General features: G+C 45.3%; 1 protein-coding gene across 4 annotated transcripts; it reads left to right on the top strand.

Moving 5' to 3' along the window:
* The first annotated feature begins 2 nt into the window (after nucleotides 1–2).
* ZCCHC17 (zinc finger CCHC-type containing 17) lies at nucleotides 3–15904 on the top strand. Of its 4 annotated transcripts, XM_029571743.1 has the most exons (8): nucleotides 3–117; nucleotides 1148–1306; nucleotides 7203–7260; nucleotides 8271–8371; nucleotides 10737–10828; nucleotides 11999–12099; nucleotides 13390–13499; nucleotides 14529–14846. In XM_029571743.1, exons 2-8 carry the CDS (start codon nucleotides 1229–1231, stop codon nucleotides 14697–14699), a joined length of 711 nt encoding a protein of 236 aa, XP_029427603.1. In that variant the 5' UTR covers nucleotides 3–117; nucleotides 1148–1228; the 3' UTR covers nucleotides 14700–14846. The 4 variants fall into 4 exon arrangements, with proteins under 4 accessions (XP_029427603.1, XP_029427600.1, XP_029427602.1 ...); XM_029571740.1 differs by lacking the exon at nucleotides 10737–10828 and having other exon boundaries at nucleotides 14529–15904; XM_029571742.1 differs by lacking the exons at nucleotides 3–117; nucleotides 10737–10828 and adding an exon at nucleotides 146–228 and having other exon boundaries at nucleotides 14529–15904.
* Nucleotides 15905–18249: the final 2345 nt, after the last annotated feature.

The following is an 18249-nucleotide window of genomic DNA, read 5'->3' as shown; positions in this document are numbered from 1 at the left end:
AGTGTAGATGCTGCATGAATTAGGTGCTGTTTGTAGCGTTGTTCTGATTGGCTGCTGTAGTTGTCGCCCGGTCGTGCCTGGGTGCTGCGGTGGCTCTGGGAAGCTGTTGCTTTCAGGGTGAGTGTTAGTTTGCAATTGCTACCGGTTGTTGAAGGTCTAGCAGTAATTCAGGAGCTTTCCGTTTAAGAAATGTTGTCTTCTTGAATATTGCACAGCACTTCGGAATTGGTTATATGAGAAATTCTTTAAGCACTTACTGGTCGATATTCACCGTCACTTAGTCGGTTAAGATGCGATTTAGCCGGCTAAGTGGCATTGTGTTCATATGAAGCCACGCTATGGTCGCCGCTTAGCTGAGTGTTTATCTGGCTAAACAGATAGCTGGATAAGTGAGGGGAACGGGGCATTTCCGGATGAAGCTTCTTATCCGGCTACCTTGGCTGGATACATACTGATTTTTCAGCCTTATCCAGCTGAGTTAGCTGATCAGGTATTTGTCTGTCCTATACTTAGTAGGATAAACTGATAGTTGAGATATTCAGCGGTAGGACCATGCCACTGACTATGTTGGCCAAATTAGCCAGATAAACTTATCCAGCTAACTTGCTTGTCTTGTTATTTTCTCATGTTATGTTTTTTTGGGGGTTTTTTGTTTTTTTTTTTTTTTTTACTATATCTCCATGCTGCACGCATGGAGATATAGTAAAAAAAAAACCCCCAAAAAAATGCACCGGAATTGCATCAGCTTTTCTAAGTTGACCGGGGTGGGGTGGCAACCCTAGCTGCGGTGCTAGAAAATAGGAGGACTAGAACCCTTCGCTTCCCAATGAAGTTTGGAAGGAGTGAACCTTTTGGTAGGACAGAGTAGAAGAATGATCATGTTTAACTTTCTTATAGACTATATTGAAGGCATTGGTCAGATTAAGTCACTGCCTTGGATATGACGAGCTGTTTCTGGGCAAAGTTGGACATGATTTTACTGTTCATTTACTTGAGTAGAGGATTCAAGTCTACAGATCCCTTACTGAAGAATTTTTCAGGCTGTCAGCATTCCAGAGGCTACATGGTGTCATTAAGTTGTTCATTAAGGATACAATTCATTAATAAAGAATTGTTTAGTAAGTATGCAACTCTTACTTTATTCCAGAAAAATGCTTTATACAATAGAGAATACTATTTAGCGAGCAGATAAATTACTCAAGGATTGAATGGGCTGACTGTCTCTGCAATGGATCCAGTTATGAGTTATGGCAGATCGGACAGTGTGGAGGGATTACCAGCACTCTATGACATCTTCAAAGGAGAGGTAAAAAAAAAAAGAGTAAAACTGGTATTTTGGTAGCACTGTTCACTTATAGCTTTTGTGGGTGTTTGGATTAAGTATAGTCATCTATCTAGGATGGTAGAGAATCAGTAAGGAAGGAAAAAAACTACTTGTTTGGCAACTTGTATCTGGCTGGGCAGTTGGGATATAAGAACATGCCATACTGGGTCAGACCAAGGGTCCATCAAGCCCAGCATCCTGTTTCCAACAGTGCCCAATCCAGGCCATAAGAACCTGGCAAGTACCCAAAAACTAAGGATATATCCTGGTAGTATAGGAATAACTGGGAAGCCTGGATGAAGCAATAGGCCTTTTTCTGCATCATCTACTGTGTTGTAGGTCTGCCTTGTTTCTTTCTTTCTTTGTTTGGTTTTATTTATTTGTTTTTCTATACCAATGTTCAATTAGACATATCACACCGGTTTACAGAGTAACAGAGGATTCTATAAGAATTAGGCTTCTTATTTTACATTTTAACTTCGTAACATATGTAACAATATAACTTGTGGAGTAAAAATAGGCAGCAATATAAATTATAATAGGGATATAATAAGACATATCACACCGACATATGGGGAAACAGAGGATTCTATAAGAATTAGGTTTCTTATTTTACATTGTAGTTTAGTAACATCTGTAACAACAAACTTATGTGAGAAGATGGGCATCGATATAGATTATAATAAGAGAGGAACAACTTTGATTTAACTGTGTAACAATTGTTGAGTAGTAAATCGTAGGATACAGGAGATGTATAAACCAGGATAACATAATGTGGGATAGTCAATTGAGGTTGAAGGTTTTTCGGGAGATGTGGTGAGTGATATGGTTGGAACTGAAACAGGATCAACATTGATTTAAATGTGGAACAATAGATGAGTAGAATAGGGTTATTGATTTCAATGAGTAATGTTGGTGGACTGGTAAGGTGTTGATTATGCAGATGGGAGAGGAGGATTCATCTTAGTGTTATTGGCGGTGGGCATTAGGTGGTTGTTGGGTAGACTTTTTTAAGGATTGAGTTGTGGGGTCCAGCCTGATTTGTGGTGGTAAGCTGTTCCAGAGCGATGGTCCTGCTACCGTTAATGAGCGGTCCCTTGTTGAGGTTAGGTGAGCCATTTTTGGTGAGGGAATTGGAATGAGACCAGTGTTAGTGGAGCGGAGTGTTCTTTGGGTGATATGAACATGCAGGGCAGAGCTCAGCCAGTCGAACTTTTCTTTGTATAGGGCTTTGTGGATGAGCGTTAGGACTTTGTATTGTATTCTGTGTGGGATAGGAAGCCAATGAAGGTTTTTGAGAATTGGTGAGATGTAATCGGATCTTTTGGTGTTTGAGAGTGATCTTGCTGCTGCATTTTGAAGTAATTGCAGTGGTCTAAGGGAATTGGATGGAAGGCCCAGGAGGCGGGCATTGCAATAGTCGAGTTTGGAAAATAGTAGTGCTTGGAAGACTGCTCTGTAGTCTTGGGTGTGTAGAGAAGTGGTTTGACTTTTTTGAGAATTTGAAGTTTGAAGAATCCACCTTTTATTATTAAATTGATTATTATCAAGGGCTCTGCTCACATTGTTAAAGAAAATGTCAAGATTTGGTTTTTTTCTTTTTTTTTATCTTTTTCTTTTTTTGTGTGAGATGTTACACTGATCTCATGTTGATTGTTGTTAATTCTTGTTTTTTTGTCAAGATACTTAACCATCTCTCCCTTAGTGGTTGTGTTCATGATTGTTCGTGGAAGTTAAGCTCATTGGTCTACAGTTACCTGGTTCTGTTTCTTATAAAGAGAGAACCACATGAACTCTATGATCAAGTTTCAGCCAGAAAGGAGAGACAGTAGGTGCTATTGTGGCAGCTCCTGCTGCCCATAAATAACAGTACTGAAGGGTTGTCGGAGAGAAGACATCCCTTCTGCCCTACAGGCTGATGAGGGTACCCTGTGCCACCTGGGGAGGGAGTTAGAAAATGGGAAAAACAATATAAGTGGTTCTTTCTGTTTTGAAGTTTGAGCAAGTTAATTTTTATGTGAACAGTGTACCAGCATGTAAGCACAAAGCCTCCAACTTGGGGGACCTATGCTCCACTCTTGTCTGACTTTTTTCTTTTGAGACCTGGATCTTGTGCTCCGCTGATACAGCTCTCACAAGCTTCCTCACAAAGACCAAGGTGATGGTCCTAAGAGGAGGATGTATTTATTTCAGCTTGATAAACCTCTTTATCAGAAAACATCTGAGTGGTTACAATTAAAAGACTTTGGTCATAAAATTGAAGACCCATTCAGATCCCATCCAACCCAACCTTGTCCTAAAAAATCATAAGTCAAATAAAATAAAATCCATAAAAACCCCTTTCTCCTAGAAACTCTTCAAATGACCCTTTCTGCAGCCTGTATACCCATTTAACCCTAAGCAGCAAAGGTATCTATAACGTTGGCCTCAGTGTTTGGCTAAAGCCTGGTCAAAGAGCCAAGATTTAATCTGTTTCCTGTAATGCAAGTAGGAGGTTTGCAGTCAGGTATCAAGAGGGGAGTGAGTTCCAAAGACTAGAACCAGACTAACCAAAAGCAATTTTATGAGTAGTTTCTAAATCTGAGAAGGAGGGGGTTCTTGAAGTAAAGCATATCGGGAAGAATTTGTTTATTTGTTGGAATAGTAGTAGTAGACAGCAAATCCTGAAGACATAACGGACCAAACTGTTTTCAGCATTTATTTACAAATTGAAGGATCTTAAATTTTGCTCAAGAAGCAACCAGAAGCCAGGATAGTCCTCTCAGCAAAGGAGAAACATGATCCCTAGCTCGAGCATCTGCTAAAATTCAGCATGCAGAAGTAGCATTTGGCACAACAGTCTTTGAGGCAGGCCATAATAAACAGAATTTTATTTATTTATTTATTTAACGTGTTTTGTATACCTTCGTTCGGTTTCGCCATCAGGAATAGTTTACAGTAGTAGAGACATAATATTGTTTACAAACATCATTGCAGCAAACTGTCATATGGAAATATCGTTTGGGGTTTAAAGGTTAGGTAAATACAAATAAAATTATTATTACATATTAACAATCTTATGTAGCAGCAGAGTTACTACATACATTAATGTTGATATATACATATAATAAAAATTGTTGTTACATATAGACTAGGGAGGCTAGGGGTAATAAGTGAGGTCAGTTGCACATTATCTTAAGTGTTCACATGGTGGGCGTTATTTAATTGTTAGAGGGATGGAGCGTTTTTCTTGGTGTTGGGTTGTGTGGTTGATTGGTGGTCTGGTTGATTGAGTGAGTTTGAATAGGCTCTGGTGAAAAGCCAGGTTTTCAGGTCTTTTTTGAAAGTTTTGATATCTGGTTGATTTCTTATTTCGATTGGTATTGAGTTCCATAGAGTGGGGCTGGCAATGGATATGGCTCTCTCACGTGTTGAGTTCAGTTGTGTGGTTCTGGCGTGAGGAATTTTGAGGAGGCCTTTGTTTATTGAGCGTAGGTTCCTTTTAGGAGCGTGGATTACGATGAATCTGCTTAACCAGTTGTTTTGCTGTCCTTGGATTATTTTATGCAGGATTGTAAGTACTTTGTATTCTATACGGTATTTTATTGCAGTATTTTATTTATTTTATTTTATTGCAGTAGTTAAGTTTGCTTGTAACTACTGCATGAATGGCTGTCGCCAGTTTCCTCTTAGAAAGATATTGGCATAAATGTCTTGTTACAGTCACTAATGTGACTAGCAGGAAGTGCATGTAGGATACAGTAGAGACCAACCAGTGATAATATAATATTTATTATACCCTAGTATATAAACAAAGCACAAAATTAGGACCTACAGTAAGCCAGCTCCATACAGAAATGTCTTCCTATGCCTGGCTGCCAAAATAAAAAGGAGTTCCCTTTCAGTCAAGACACTCTGTTCCCCACTTTGGCCAGAAATAATGGAAACAGGAATGCCGATGTCCGATCAGTAGTTTGCTGTTGCTGCTATTACTGTTTGTTGTTTTTCACACACACAGATTATTGTAGCCCTTTCTTTCACGGGCTGCGCTATGTCCCAGGTTGGAATGAATACAAATACAGCCTGGTCTCCTGTACATTACAAAAAGCGGCTTGTGTCACAGATTAAACCCGTGGCTCCATGGAGAACTTATCATCTAATAGAATCCCAAGGTTGCTTACCACCTTTTTTGGAAACCATTCTACCCCTTTAATCATTAAATGGCTAATCCACTCTCAGTCTAACCTGCTAACCCATAACATCAATCCATAACATTTTTTGGATTGAGCTTCAAGCTGTGACTTTTCAGCCAGCTATCTACTTTTACTAGACAAGCATTCAGCCAGCCTGGTCTGACAACAAAAACTTAGAGTTGAATGTCATCGGCACAGAGATTCGATATATCAGTAAGTGGAATTATGTAGAGACTGAAAAGACTTATTGACAAAATAGAACCTTGTGGTACACCAGATTAGAAGTGAAACTATAAGAAAATAACTAAATATTTATTCAATTAATGAGAAATTCCAATATCATAAAGAATGATGGAAAAAAGTAAAAAGAAATGTAAAATGAGATTCCTGAAAGAAGCTCTTCAGTATCGACCTACAGGGGAAAAAAAGATCCAGACAGACCTAGGAAAAGATGGCGAATCAGTGATTTATAATGAAGCTGGAGCAGGACTGTGCCTAACCTGAGATAGTGGAGGAGCAGGGTAATATTTCATAACATAAACATTTCAGGATTACTGTGTTTGGGCTATAAAGAGGATTTCAGGATTTGTATGTTTGAGGATTGAAGGGGATGTCGGGGTTTGTTTGCTGGGAGCCAGGGAGAAGCTGCTTGGTCAGGACTTTAGCGATCAAGAGGCCTGCTGCTGCTTGATAGCTGTAATGACTGTCGCTTCTTACAGGCTCCAAAAGCAAAAGGGCAAGCTTGGATTTCCACACAGGCCTACCAGGACCGTGCCTAAGGCAACACCGTTCCAGGGGTGGCATAATTCCAAGGGTCCTAAAATGCTGCAACAGATCTGTCTCGCGGCACTCCCGTTACCTGTCTCCTTGATGCTAGAGTTGCGTATCCCATTGAGGAAAGCAGAGTTTGACAATGCTAGTGGTCAGAACAGGGCCCTGGAGGTTTTTGGCAGCGTCGGACCACCCACTGCCACCTCTGCTGTTTTTACTGTGCTTCTAAGGCTGCAGTACAAAGACCAGACCACAGGGTGGTAACATGGGCTTGCACAACAGGCCATGTTTGACTTTTTAAAAATTAATTAATTGAGCTGTTTCTTTTTTTTGTTTAATTTTATTAAAATCAAGGATAGTCATTTTTATGATACATACAGTTATTTGCTTTCTTAATTACTTAGTTTTACTAGCTGTGTTTTAGGTGGTTATAGATGATATCTTTTTTTTATGCTGTTTTGGATGTTTGATATAATATGTTTTTGAGCAATTTACACAGGAAGCATGTAAGCAATAAAACCAATGTAATGTTTCCTAGGAAATGTCCAGGTATGGCAAAACCCCAGATTGTTCTGTAGAATTTATTTTGTTTGCTTAAAATATTTGATTACTCGCTTTCTCATTTTTTCCTACCAAAACAGTAAAGTAAATTGAATTAAAACAATAAATATAACACAAGCAATACAAGAGATGCACAAAACATAAGAATCTAAGAGAAATAAACATAGCACAGGCTACATACAATACATGCAATACTCCGCAACAGATGGATGAGGATCTATCACTTGGAACATATAAACTGCGCATGAATCCCCTGCAGAAAATAATGTGGAACCAGATCTGTGGAGAAAAGAGTTAGCAAAGGGAATGGACAGACTCTTCACACCTAAAACAGAAAATAGGTTTTCTAACCACACTGAATTTTTTTTTCCCAGGTGGCTAGCATCACGGAGTATGGGGCATTTATCAAAATTCCAGGCTGCAGGAAGCAAGGTCTGTTGCTATGAATTGGTAATGGTCTTACCGGTTTTGTTTGATTAAAGATGCCGTTGTCTTGGGGGTCGGTCCTCTAGACTGCCAAACAGCCCTGGATCCTCTTCTCAGCTCAGGCTGGCTGGGTCCTATCTTGGTGCCCCGCATTCCTTCCAGCTGTGGGCAGGGGAGGGGAAGGGACCCCAAGTGAGCAGCCAGGGGCAGGGCTGCTGCCGTCCCAGCCAGAGGAGGCCTCGTTGGCTTTCCTTTCACGTATGGAGGAGACACGGGCAGGATGTGCCAAGGTGAGCTCTGGGGCAAGGAGGTGAAAGATGCTTTGATTGGGAAGATTAAAAAATGCACATCATATCCGTTCAGCTAACCCACCGTTCTCAGGTTCAAACAGCAAAAGAGGACACTGCCAGAAGACACAAGTGATTCATAGATTACGTCACAATGGTTCTGCAAAGGGGGTTTTGAGGTGTTAGAGTGTTAAGAAGTTGACAGAGAATTTTGTCTGGTAGTGAGTTAAAAACCCCCAAGTCTTCTCTGTCATTGCTGACATGTTTGATCATTTTAACCTTAAGAGGGTAATTTTCAAAATATTTTACCCAGGCAACTGTGTATTACCTCGGGTAAAAGCAGGAGCTGGAACTTGCCTTCCCTGGCCAGGGGTAAAAGCACCCATGCCGTTTCTCAGCGCGGGCACTGTTACCCACTCCAGAAAGGGGGGAGAGGCAGAGCCGGCAGACGGAGCATGTGATCTGTGGCGCAGACTTTGCAGCCACTGCAAAGCAAAGTCTGCAAGCACCTAAAGTGCCTGTGGTGCCGGCCCCACATTTTCAAAGGCACAAGCTCCCCACGGGTTTAAAAATGTGTTCTGAATTTCTTTAGTGTCCTGGTTTGTAAGATCTTGGGTTATAAAGCTGAATGTGCCACTGAAGTTTCCTTCCTCTTCTCCTAGCATAAGATATTGAGTCATCCTTTTTTCCCCCTCGAGCCCTGGCTGATGCATTTCTTATTTTGTTCAGGCCTTGTCCATAGAACTCATATGTCGTCCTGTCGGGTGGAAAATCCTTCCGAAATAGTAGATATCGGAGAAAAGGTTTGGGTGAAAGTTACTGGCATAGAGGTAAGGTTTTAGGTTTCATGTGAAATATTATTTTTCCCTTTTCTTATTATTAACACCCCTGACTGGGCTGATTTTTATTCACCCACTTTCTGAAGGAAAACAAGGCTTGTGAGATCGCTATGTCTGCAGGTGTTTCTGTGTGTCTTCCTGACATGTCCATATGTCAGGAAGGTACATGAAGATTCTGACAGGTGTGTTTTTGTTTTTTTCCAAATCCATACATATGTGTGTCTCCAGGACCACTTTTATCTATGGGCAAAAGCGTCGACTGCCTTGGGCCCTGCATAACAGGAGCCCATAAGTAAAAGTGGCCCTGCTGCTGCTCTCCCTGATTTCCAGAGCTCCTTCCTTCCTCTGTGCCTTGGACAATTGCTTTTAACCCACCTGCTCCTCCATGTGGCTCCTCTCCTTTTAATTTGCTGAGCACCTGTTTGAACTGCGAGGTGCTCCGTAGATACAGAGCATCACACGGTTCAAACAGCTGATCAGAGGAAATCTGCACCTGAAGATACACAGTTAGCCATTGTGAGGACTTTCAGGGAAGGGAGGTTGAGAAATTGGAGATTTCATAGGGAGAGAGCAGGTATTTGAGAGAGGGAGAGCAGAGGTTTGGAGACGGGGTCATTGAGGAGGGGAGATAACGTTTGGGTGGTCAGCGTTAGATTGGCTGGGAATCTGAGTGGGCAGTGAGATGGGGGAGGGAAAATGTAGAAAAGTAAAAGGGGATCCATCCACAGAAGTTTGCCCAGTGCCCCCAAAATGGTTAAAGTGGCCATGCACAGACCGTGGGGGTCCCGTTAAGTAGGCTTCTTTAGTTCTGGTTTTCTCTGTATTTGTCACTCCGTGTTATTTCTCTTTTTTTTCCCATTTTCCACTTAGCTCTGAAACCTGTTGTCCAGGCTGAAGTATTTTCATTAACCGTCTTGTATTTGGAGTATGTGTGTTCTGGTTTGTTTTTTTTCCCCCCCAATTCATAGTTTTTCAAAATTAGTTCCTGCTGGGGGTTTATTTGGGGGGGGGGGGGGAGGTTCCCTATTATTAACCCTCTCCTCTTCATACTGTTTCGTCAGAAGGCCACACACTGCAGGCCTCTACAGAACCTGCTCCCGTGTACCCAAGGCTGGCCTCCTGGCGTTCCGGCTGTGCGGTGGCTTAGATTCCTGCCCCAAGGGCTAGGAGCCTGGTTTCCACAGTATGCTCAGGTAGCCCAAAGAGCAGAGCTGAACTCTGGACTCAAACCTGCATTTTCTGCCGAGCAGCGTTCAGCAGTGTCCCTGAGCTGGTGAGCTTCCCTTTTAGCCTTCACTCTGCCAGGGAAGCAAACCTGAGGTATTTAATCAGACTGGCATTGCTGTTCTTTTAAAACCAGGGTGAGGAAAACACCTAATAAAGATATTTTCTGTGATGTGATGTACTGAGGTACTAAGACTGAGACAGGCGATCCTGCAGATGAGAGCGTCATCTGATCGGGGACCTAAAGGCGTATATCTCAGGAAGTAACTGATCTAACACCAGCAGAAACCCTCTCCCTTGTGCCGAGCTGAATGGCTTGCATTTGCTGCACTAGTGAAGTGGCTCAGAGCTATGGTAATCGTATCAGGAGTCGTCCTGCAGAGAAGAGTCTGTTCCGTGCTTCATTCCCACTGGCAATGTGTAAATAAGATAGGGAAAGTGAGACATGCAAAAAAGATTGTATGTTTAAAAAAAAACCAAAAAACTGAGCTGGGGCCCATTCATTTGTTCCAGGGCTCTGCCTATTTTCTCTTTAGAGAAAGGGGAAGGGGCAAGAAAACCTGTCCATACTCGGCTGTGCTTTAAAATTCTCCTGCTAGTTGTCAGGTTGATTTTAGCGGTTTCTCAATTTTCAGTGTTGAGGAAGGGTCACAGATTTGCTGAGAAGTGTCCTTTTGTAAAACAGGGGAGACTGGGAAAGTGTGAGAGCAAACTGAGAGAATGTCCATCTCCCGGAAAGGGGAAGCCCTGACCTGCCGTCTGTCCCTTCTAATGGTGCTGTCTGCCACGCTACATGGAGTCAGTCACAGTCTGCCGTTTTATTACTGCTTAATTACAGCTGGGCAAACGGAGAGCAGAGATTAGAACCCACAGGCTCCTAGTGGAGGAATAGCCTAGCGGTTAGAGCAGTGGACTATGAATCAGGAGACCAGGGTTCGAGTCCTGCTGTCGCTCCTTGTGACCTTGGGCAAGTCACTTTACCCTCCATTACCTCAGGTACAAACTTAGATTGTGAGCCCTCTGGGGCCAGGGAAATCCCTACAGTACCTGAATGTAAACTATCCGTATATAAAAATAAATAAATACATCCAGCTGCTGTGATTCCATTTTGGTTTGTTTTTATCCCCTTTAGACCAAGGATGGGAAGGTCAAAGTGTCACTTTCCATGAAGGCTGTGAATCAGGGAACTGGGAAGGACCTGGACCCCAACAATGTGATTCTTGAGTAGGTGGATCCGCTCGGCGCAGCCATGGAGCCTAATTCCCATTTTCTTTCCACGTGGGAGGTGGTAAACTGGCTGAGGAAGAGTCCCACCAGGGTGGCTGTCCTTTTGGCAGAAGCCTGGGCGTGTGGCATGCTTAACGCGCGCTTTAAAAGCTCTCTGCATGGTTCTGTTTGAGGGAAAAGAGAAGAGGTGGTGAGGAAAATGCTCGCCAGACCACTCGGCAGGGTTTGAGGTCCGGAGTCCCTAAAACAAGGGTGGGCCAGCATCGGCCCTTCTGCAGCTGCTTTCCGGCCCACCTACCTGCCCCAGATTCTGCGTTATATCCCACCCACGGTGGGAGAAGAAGATAAGGGCCAGCAGGGTGGGAGCCAGTAACATGGGCCCTGCCCATCCCTGATCTAAAAAGCAACTCATTTCGAGTTTGCTTTTAGTTTGGGTTCTAGCTTTACAGAAGTTTTGTTTTCACTTTTTGCGTCAAGGAAATCTGGGGGAAATTAGATTCAGATGGTTAGTTCTGATTGGTTTTGGGGGTCGGGGAGAGAACAGAACCTGATACCTCCTTGGCACAGATTGCAACGTCCACCGTGGAGTTAAACATAGTCCAAGCCGATTAACAATTCCATTGATTATCCCGCAGTTCGAAGAGATGAATGTTGGGGTGGATTTCCCTGCACTGTTAGTACTTTCGCTGCTTCAGAGGCTCATTCCTCTCGCCAGCCTCCCAGGGATCATTGATTCTGAACCCTCACTATGCCCGACCCCAGCTCTCCTGGATAGTGCTACTCATAATGAATTGGGCTATTCCCAGGATTTGTTTAGGTTATTGGTCAGCAGGAGGCAGAGTGAGGACTTGGTTTTCATTTGCTAGTTTTCATTAAGTTTACGAACCCTTGGAGTTTTTTGTGTCCAAAGGAAGAGATGTTTTACTATTTCTGGCCCTTGTGGAAGCTACTGGATAGTATTGGTCATGTAAACAAGTAGCCAGCGTGCAGAACTAAGAAACCTGGAGACCCAGATTCCAATCTTGCCTGCATCACTCATATTGAATCCTTGGCCTGGCCTCTGAGCTCTCTAGAGTGGGAAGCTTGCACTCCTGTGAGCGTTCCTGTGTACCTTAACACTATTACAGCGTCCCTGACTAAGAGAAACACTTCTTGCCCCTATCTCAGTCAGGACCAGCGCAAGAAACGCCAGTTCCAGGATTACAGCAAGCAGAAGATTACCCTGGAGGCCGTCCTGAACACCGTCTGCAAGAAATGCGGCTGCAAAGGTACAGTAAGGGTTCCTCTGCCCCCACCCCTCTCTCTCACTCTGGGCGGTTTATCCAGCACAGACTGGACAAGGTGAAAGGGCAGATTACTGCAGCCTGGGCTACCACCAGCTGGGAGAATTATCTGATCAGCAAGTGCAGTTTATTAGCAGATGGTTACTGTGGGAAGGGGCCATGAACTTTACTACATAAATATATTTTTTTCCGGGTTTTGTTTTACCCGTGAGGTGGAAGCCTCTGCCAGTTATGGGCTGAAATAAACTGCGGTGGCCCCCACCACAGTACACAATCAGAGATGTGAAAATGCTTCAGACTAAACCAGTGAAAGCCACCTTTGTGGAGAAGCTTGTGAGACCGAGCCAGTGTTGGGTGGGATTACAGGAACAAGCTTTTTATTAGCATGCATAATTATTTTAAAAATCATATATTTTGGACTTTGAGACATTTTATGACCAATGATTAGAATGTTATACTCAAGAAATGACATCAGACACATGATTATATGTGACTTTAATATCAGCTTATATCCAGTTTGTGAGGAGAATCGATTTGGATAGATTCAGTGGATTTTCTCCTCTGAGGTCTGTTTAGTATGACCAAAAGAGCCTGACATAACCAGTATAAACCATCCCCTTTTCTAGTCCCCATTGAGATGCCTTGGGTACTAAGAAGAATAAAATTACTTAAATTTGATTTGTCAGTCACTTTTTCACTAAAACAGTCCAGGGCTGTGTACAGAATATAAAACCGTTCTGACGCTTGGCCATGTCCTGCCCACAGCCCTGTAGCTGTTCCCTTATAAATCAAGATAAAAAAAAAAGGCTTAAAGGGTGGCAGGAAGTGCAAATCTGGGAAACAGTTCCCTATTACAGGGTAACTAACTTTTGTATTTAAACATTATTTCTTGCAAAAAGAAAACCTTTATACCCACTGGGGAGCCATATGTCAGGTTGACGGAGCTGGTTTATAGTGTTTTTTGTAAGAGGTGAACAGTACCCGCTGAAGATTGCATCACGTTCTTAATGCACAGTGTTTCCCAAATCTGATCCTTGAGAACCCCCCCAGACATCGTGTGTTCAGGCTGGCCACACTAGTCTGGGAAGTCTGCACGTAACATCCGTGCAACCTTGGAATTCCCAGCTTTAAATCCCCCGAAAGGTCAATTCAGGTCTCGAGTGTAGCAGTAATTCAGTCGTAATGTTTTATTATGGTGCGAAATTTGCTGCCGATGCTAGAAAACCGCACATAACGCAGCATGGGGAATTTTTCTTCTGGTTCTCTGATTTATAGGTCACTTTGCCAAGGAATGTTTTATGCAGCCAGGAGGAACAAAATACAGTTTGGTTCCAGAGGAAGAGGAGGAAACACAGCCAGAAGATCTGGCAAAGAAAAGAAAAAAGGTAAGGGGGGGAGGTCTTTTGGTGAATAGCAGCTCCCAACTTAAGATGACCTGCAGTCTGGGCTTGGCAGAGAGAGTGGGAAAGGTCTTGTGGTGTGGTCGTGCCAGTAGTGACCGGTCCGGTGTGGAATTCCTTTGAGGCTGTGTGAAAATAATTGGTTGGAGCCACGTTGGTCTCTAGAGAAGAGGCCTGTATGACCTTGAAGGCTAAACATACAATGATGGTCTATACACTATTTTCCACATTTAGGGAAAATGTTAGCAAAATGTCCCAGTCCTCAGTACTGAGCTTCAGAAGAAATAATTCTCCGTTTCACATTGCTCCCGGATTGCTTGCCCAGGTTATGAAGCCAGACTCTGGACCCAGAACTGCATGGCTTCGGGAAAGTAATTACATTCAGACAGCAGCTTCTTCTCAAAATGAAAGCAACCGTGTGTTAGCGTAACCACGTCCCTGTCCCCCAGGACCTGCCCCCGTTCAGAAAAAGCAGCTCCATTTAGCTCGGGCTTGAGGCTGGCGGGGCCAGGAGCATCTCGAGGGCCTGATCTTGGAATGGGAACTGGGAGGCAGCATCCAACGTACCCCCTTTCCTTGAGAAGATAGTGTTGATTTGTACAGGGAACTCTCTTTCCATCCCTTGCTTCTCAAAAAATCTTTTCATTATGGATCGTCTACAGTCGCACATATTTGGACCTTCTCTACCAACATGTGCTGTAGCTCTTCATGCACATGCTAACAAGTCATTTGTGAGGGGGGGGGGGGGGAAGCTTTTACTGACCTCCTCCCGTAGTCATTTTGTGCAATTTCAAAAGCTAGACTTGGCAAGAGGTAGCCGACTTGTTCAGACCTTTCTGCCTTGTAGGACTACGGGACTCCCTCTTTAATTTTGCTGGGGGAAAGAACTATTTTCATACAGATGCCCCATTTCCTTTAACAGATACAGTATATTTGCATATGGCTCTAGGGCTTTAAAAAAAATTGTGACCTTTTATAAGGGATTTATTTCTTTTTCTTTCTGCCATTGAAAAGGAGAAGAAGAAGAAGAGGAAGAAATCCAAAGGGAAAGACACATCCTCCGAAGCAGAGGAGGTGGAGAGCTCAGACTCCGAAAGCAAGGCAAGCCACTCTGCAGCCACACACAGGAAGCACTCCTCAAAACCCAAGAAAAAGAAGCACAAGAAATCCAGACCCAAGGAGTGAAGTACAGGGGGGAGCAGAGAACCAGCACTTGCCAGCAAGGAGGAAGTGGGAGCGTCTTCTGCACGGCCACCTGCCTGTGCAATTCCTTCCTTCAGCTCGGGCTGGCATTATTCCTTCAGCTTAGGGTGTGATTTCCCCCCCCCCCCCCCTCCACCTTGGCAATCAAATCCCCTGCTAGCTTTCCTTCACCTCAGTTTTTAAGGGAAGCAGGCCCATGCAAACCTTTTTAATAAATACCCTCCCCCTCATTAAATAAGCAGCAATTAGAACTTCTTAAAGTCAAACAGAAGGCTACCGCAGAGGTGGTCCACTCTGATCCTCACAAGCCCCAAAGGCTTGGTTTTCAGGATAGCCAGAATGAAAATGCATTCAATAGTTGCATGCACGGCATCCATTGTATGCACATCTATCTCATGCATATTCTGAAAACCAGGCCTGTTTGTGGTTTTGGAGGACAGGAGTTGACCAACTTGGCTAGGAAACTCTGATTTTTAAGTGCCACAAGCTATTCACGTTTTCAGACTGTCCACACTGAGTGTGCATGAAATGTAGTGCATGTCATGAATCTTCATGGTGGAGATCCTGAAAATGGGATTGGCTTGTGGCAGGTGAGGACTAGCGTTGCCCACCCCTGCTTCCTCAGAAAGTAGGACTGCTTCCTCAATTTTTCTGGAAGAGAAGTGTGCCTTGACAAGATTCTTGCACGACCTTTTAATACATTTCCCTTATTTTTATTTTCCTAGCGTGTAGCAGAGGACTCAGGACCAATGGGTATAGTGTACTCCTGATAGCAGTTGGAGATGGATCAGATTTCAATCTGACGTCAGCCCCTAGTACATATACCCCTGCAGGAAGTGCAGCTCTTCAGTATTTTCCGTCTCCATTGCAGTTAGGGACTATCTGCACGCTCTCGTAGCATTTGAACCAAATTCATAGAAGAAAACCCAAAATTAAAGGAGAAACCTACCTGAAGACGAGCCCCCGCTCTCCTGCGGTGATACCCTCGGGTCCCTCCCCCAGTTGAGATTGCCGAGGTGATTTCCGTGGTCCCTTGAAGGTGAGTCTCGGTCTGGCGGCCGAATTGCGGCGAGGACCTAGCCCCCGATCCTAGCGGGTACACCAAAACCTCAAGCGCGGCGGTGAAGGTATTTGCCCTCTCCCCCCGCAGCCGGAGACCACCCGGGACGAAACCGGGAAACACTGAAGACAAGGTAAGGTAAAAATCTTCTGTTTGAATCCGGTCTCCGAGGATCAAGGAGGAGCACAGGTCACTGATCGAGACCAGTGCCACTGGGTTGATCCGCCCTAACAGGGCCAGGCCCCGGCTATTTTCCAAGGGTCTACCCACGTGGAGGCGCTCCAAGGAGGTCGCCATATTGCCCGCGTGCTCGCCATCGCCATCTTGGCCCTATTTGCCGCGCCACCCGCCGTTCGACCCAAGCGCATAAAGTCGAACTAGGCGCACAAAACACTTGTGCACGTAGACTTACGCACACATAAAACCTTGCGCGCATAAGTTGCACGCACAAAGCCGGGTGCATATCTACAGCTAGGCGCACATCTCAAGCGCGCAAGAGCTTACGAGTCGACAGATATGGCACCCCCAGAAACTGGGATAAAAGCTCAAGGCCTCTGCCCAGCATGCCACAACAGAGCCGCACAAAGCGAGGAGGCAGACGCCCTGTGCACACACTGTGAGGAGGCCCTGGGAGATCCAGGTCAGGACCAGACCCACTCAGGACTAGCTCCTCAGGGGGTACCCCGGACCTAGCAGGTCCCAGTGGGACATCCTCACAGACGGGGGACCCCCAGGGAACCAGCGCCTCTCAGCTTGGACCCAGCGTCGATCTCATGGGTGGAGTTATTCAAGGGGATTCACGCCTTTGTTAAAATGCAAACTGAACCTCTGGCTGATCAGCCACATGCTCCGCCGGAGGACCCTCATGCCCCAGGACCTTCGAGGCATAGGCACAGGCACAGGCTCCCACTTCCCAGAAGCCCCACCTATGGGGACACGGATATTTCCGAGGAGGGGGAGCTCCCCTCGGGGACAGCCGCACCGAACCATGAGATGCTTCTTCACAAAAGATGAGCTCACGGACCTAGTCTCCCACTGTCTAACGGAGCTTGCTATCCCGGGCCCAGGCACCTCGGGGGAACCTAGAACGAACCCCCTGCTGGAGGGCTTTCACCAGACTTCTCGCCATTTTCCTCTCTTACAGGCGGCACAACAGCTAATTGACCTGGAATGGAATGCTCTGGAGTCCACATTCAAAGGGGCACGAGCCTTGGCAGCCTTGTACCCCCTGGACCCAGCGACCAAAGAGCTTCTGGCATGCCCTAGAGTGGATGCCATAGTCTGCACGGTCGCTAAGCGCACTACTATTCCAGTGGAGGGAGGAGCGGCGCTCAAGGATACACATGACCGGCGCCTGGAATCCATCCTCAAAACAGTCATTTGACGTTGCAGCCATGTCCCTACAAATTGCGGCCTGCTGCACCGTGGTGATGCGTGCTTGCTTATCACAAACCAGGAACAACACCCCGGTAGAAGACATGGAACCAGCAGTATCATTCCTCACTGACGCTGCCTCTGATCTAGTGCGCACAGCAGCTAGAGGAGTGTCATCCGCAGTGGCAGTCAGGAGACAACTCTGGCTTCAAAGTTGGTTGGCCGACGCATCTTCCAAGACGTGCCTCACAAGGATGCCCTTGAAAGGATCCCTCCTGTTCGGCAGCGAACTAGAGAAACTGGCCAACAAATGGGGCGACTCTCCATTACCGTGCCTGCCGGAAGACAAGACGAAGAGAAACCAGCACCCTTCCCCAGGTTCTCCAGGGGCAGAAGTTCACAGCACTTCAACCCTTACAGGAGCAACTTTCAAGCGCCCCACTCTACGGGCAGGAACCAGTCCTTTCGGAACAATCTCAACAAAAGGGGAGCCAGCTCGGGTACAGGCCCCAGCCACACCCCACAATGAGATTCAGCCGACCCATCCAAGGGAGGAAGCCATAGGGGGCAGACTAGCCCTATTCTACCGCAGATGGGTCGAACTTCAGACAAGTGGGTCCTAGCCATCATTCGGGAGGGGGTACTACCTGGATTTCCTACAAACCCCTCTGGACAAGTTTGTGGAGTCTCCCTGCCACGATCCCCTCAAGAGGGCGGCTGTGGAAGCTACACTGTCCAGACATCTGGCCCTCAAGGCCATAACCCCGGTGCCTCCACAAGAAATAAATATTGGACATTATTCCATTTACTTTATCGTACCCAAGAAAGAGGGTACATTCAGGCCCATCCTGGACTTCAAGTCTGTCAACCGCCACCTAAGGATTCCCTGCTTCCGCATGGAAACCCTACGATCTGTTATACGTGCAATACAACCAGGAGAGTTCCTCACATCCCTGGATCTTTCGGAAGCCTACCTACACATCCCAATTCATCAGGAACACCAGTGCTACCTACACTTCAAGGTCCTGAATCGTCACTATCAGTTCTGGGCACTACCCTTTGGGTTAGCCACAGCACCCTGGACGTTCACCAAGGTAA

This window comes from Rhinatrema bivittatum, chromosome 11 (genome assembly GCF_901001135.1).
Source record: "Rhinatrema bivittatum chromosome 11, aRhiBiv1.1, whole genome shotgun sequence".
Lineage (NCBI taxonomy): Eukaryota > Metazoa > Chordata > Amphibia > Gymnophiona > Rhinatrematidae > Rhinatrema > Rhinatrema bivittatum.
This window is presented reverse-complemented; position numbering and strand designations above follow the sequence as displayed.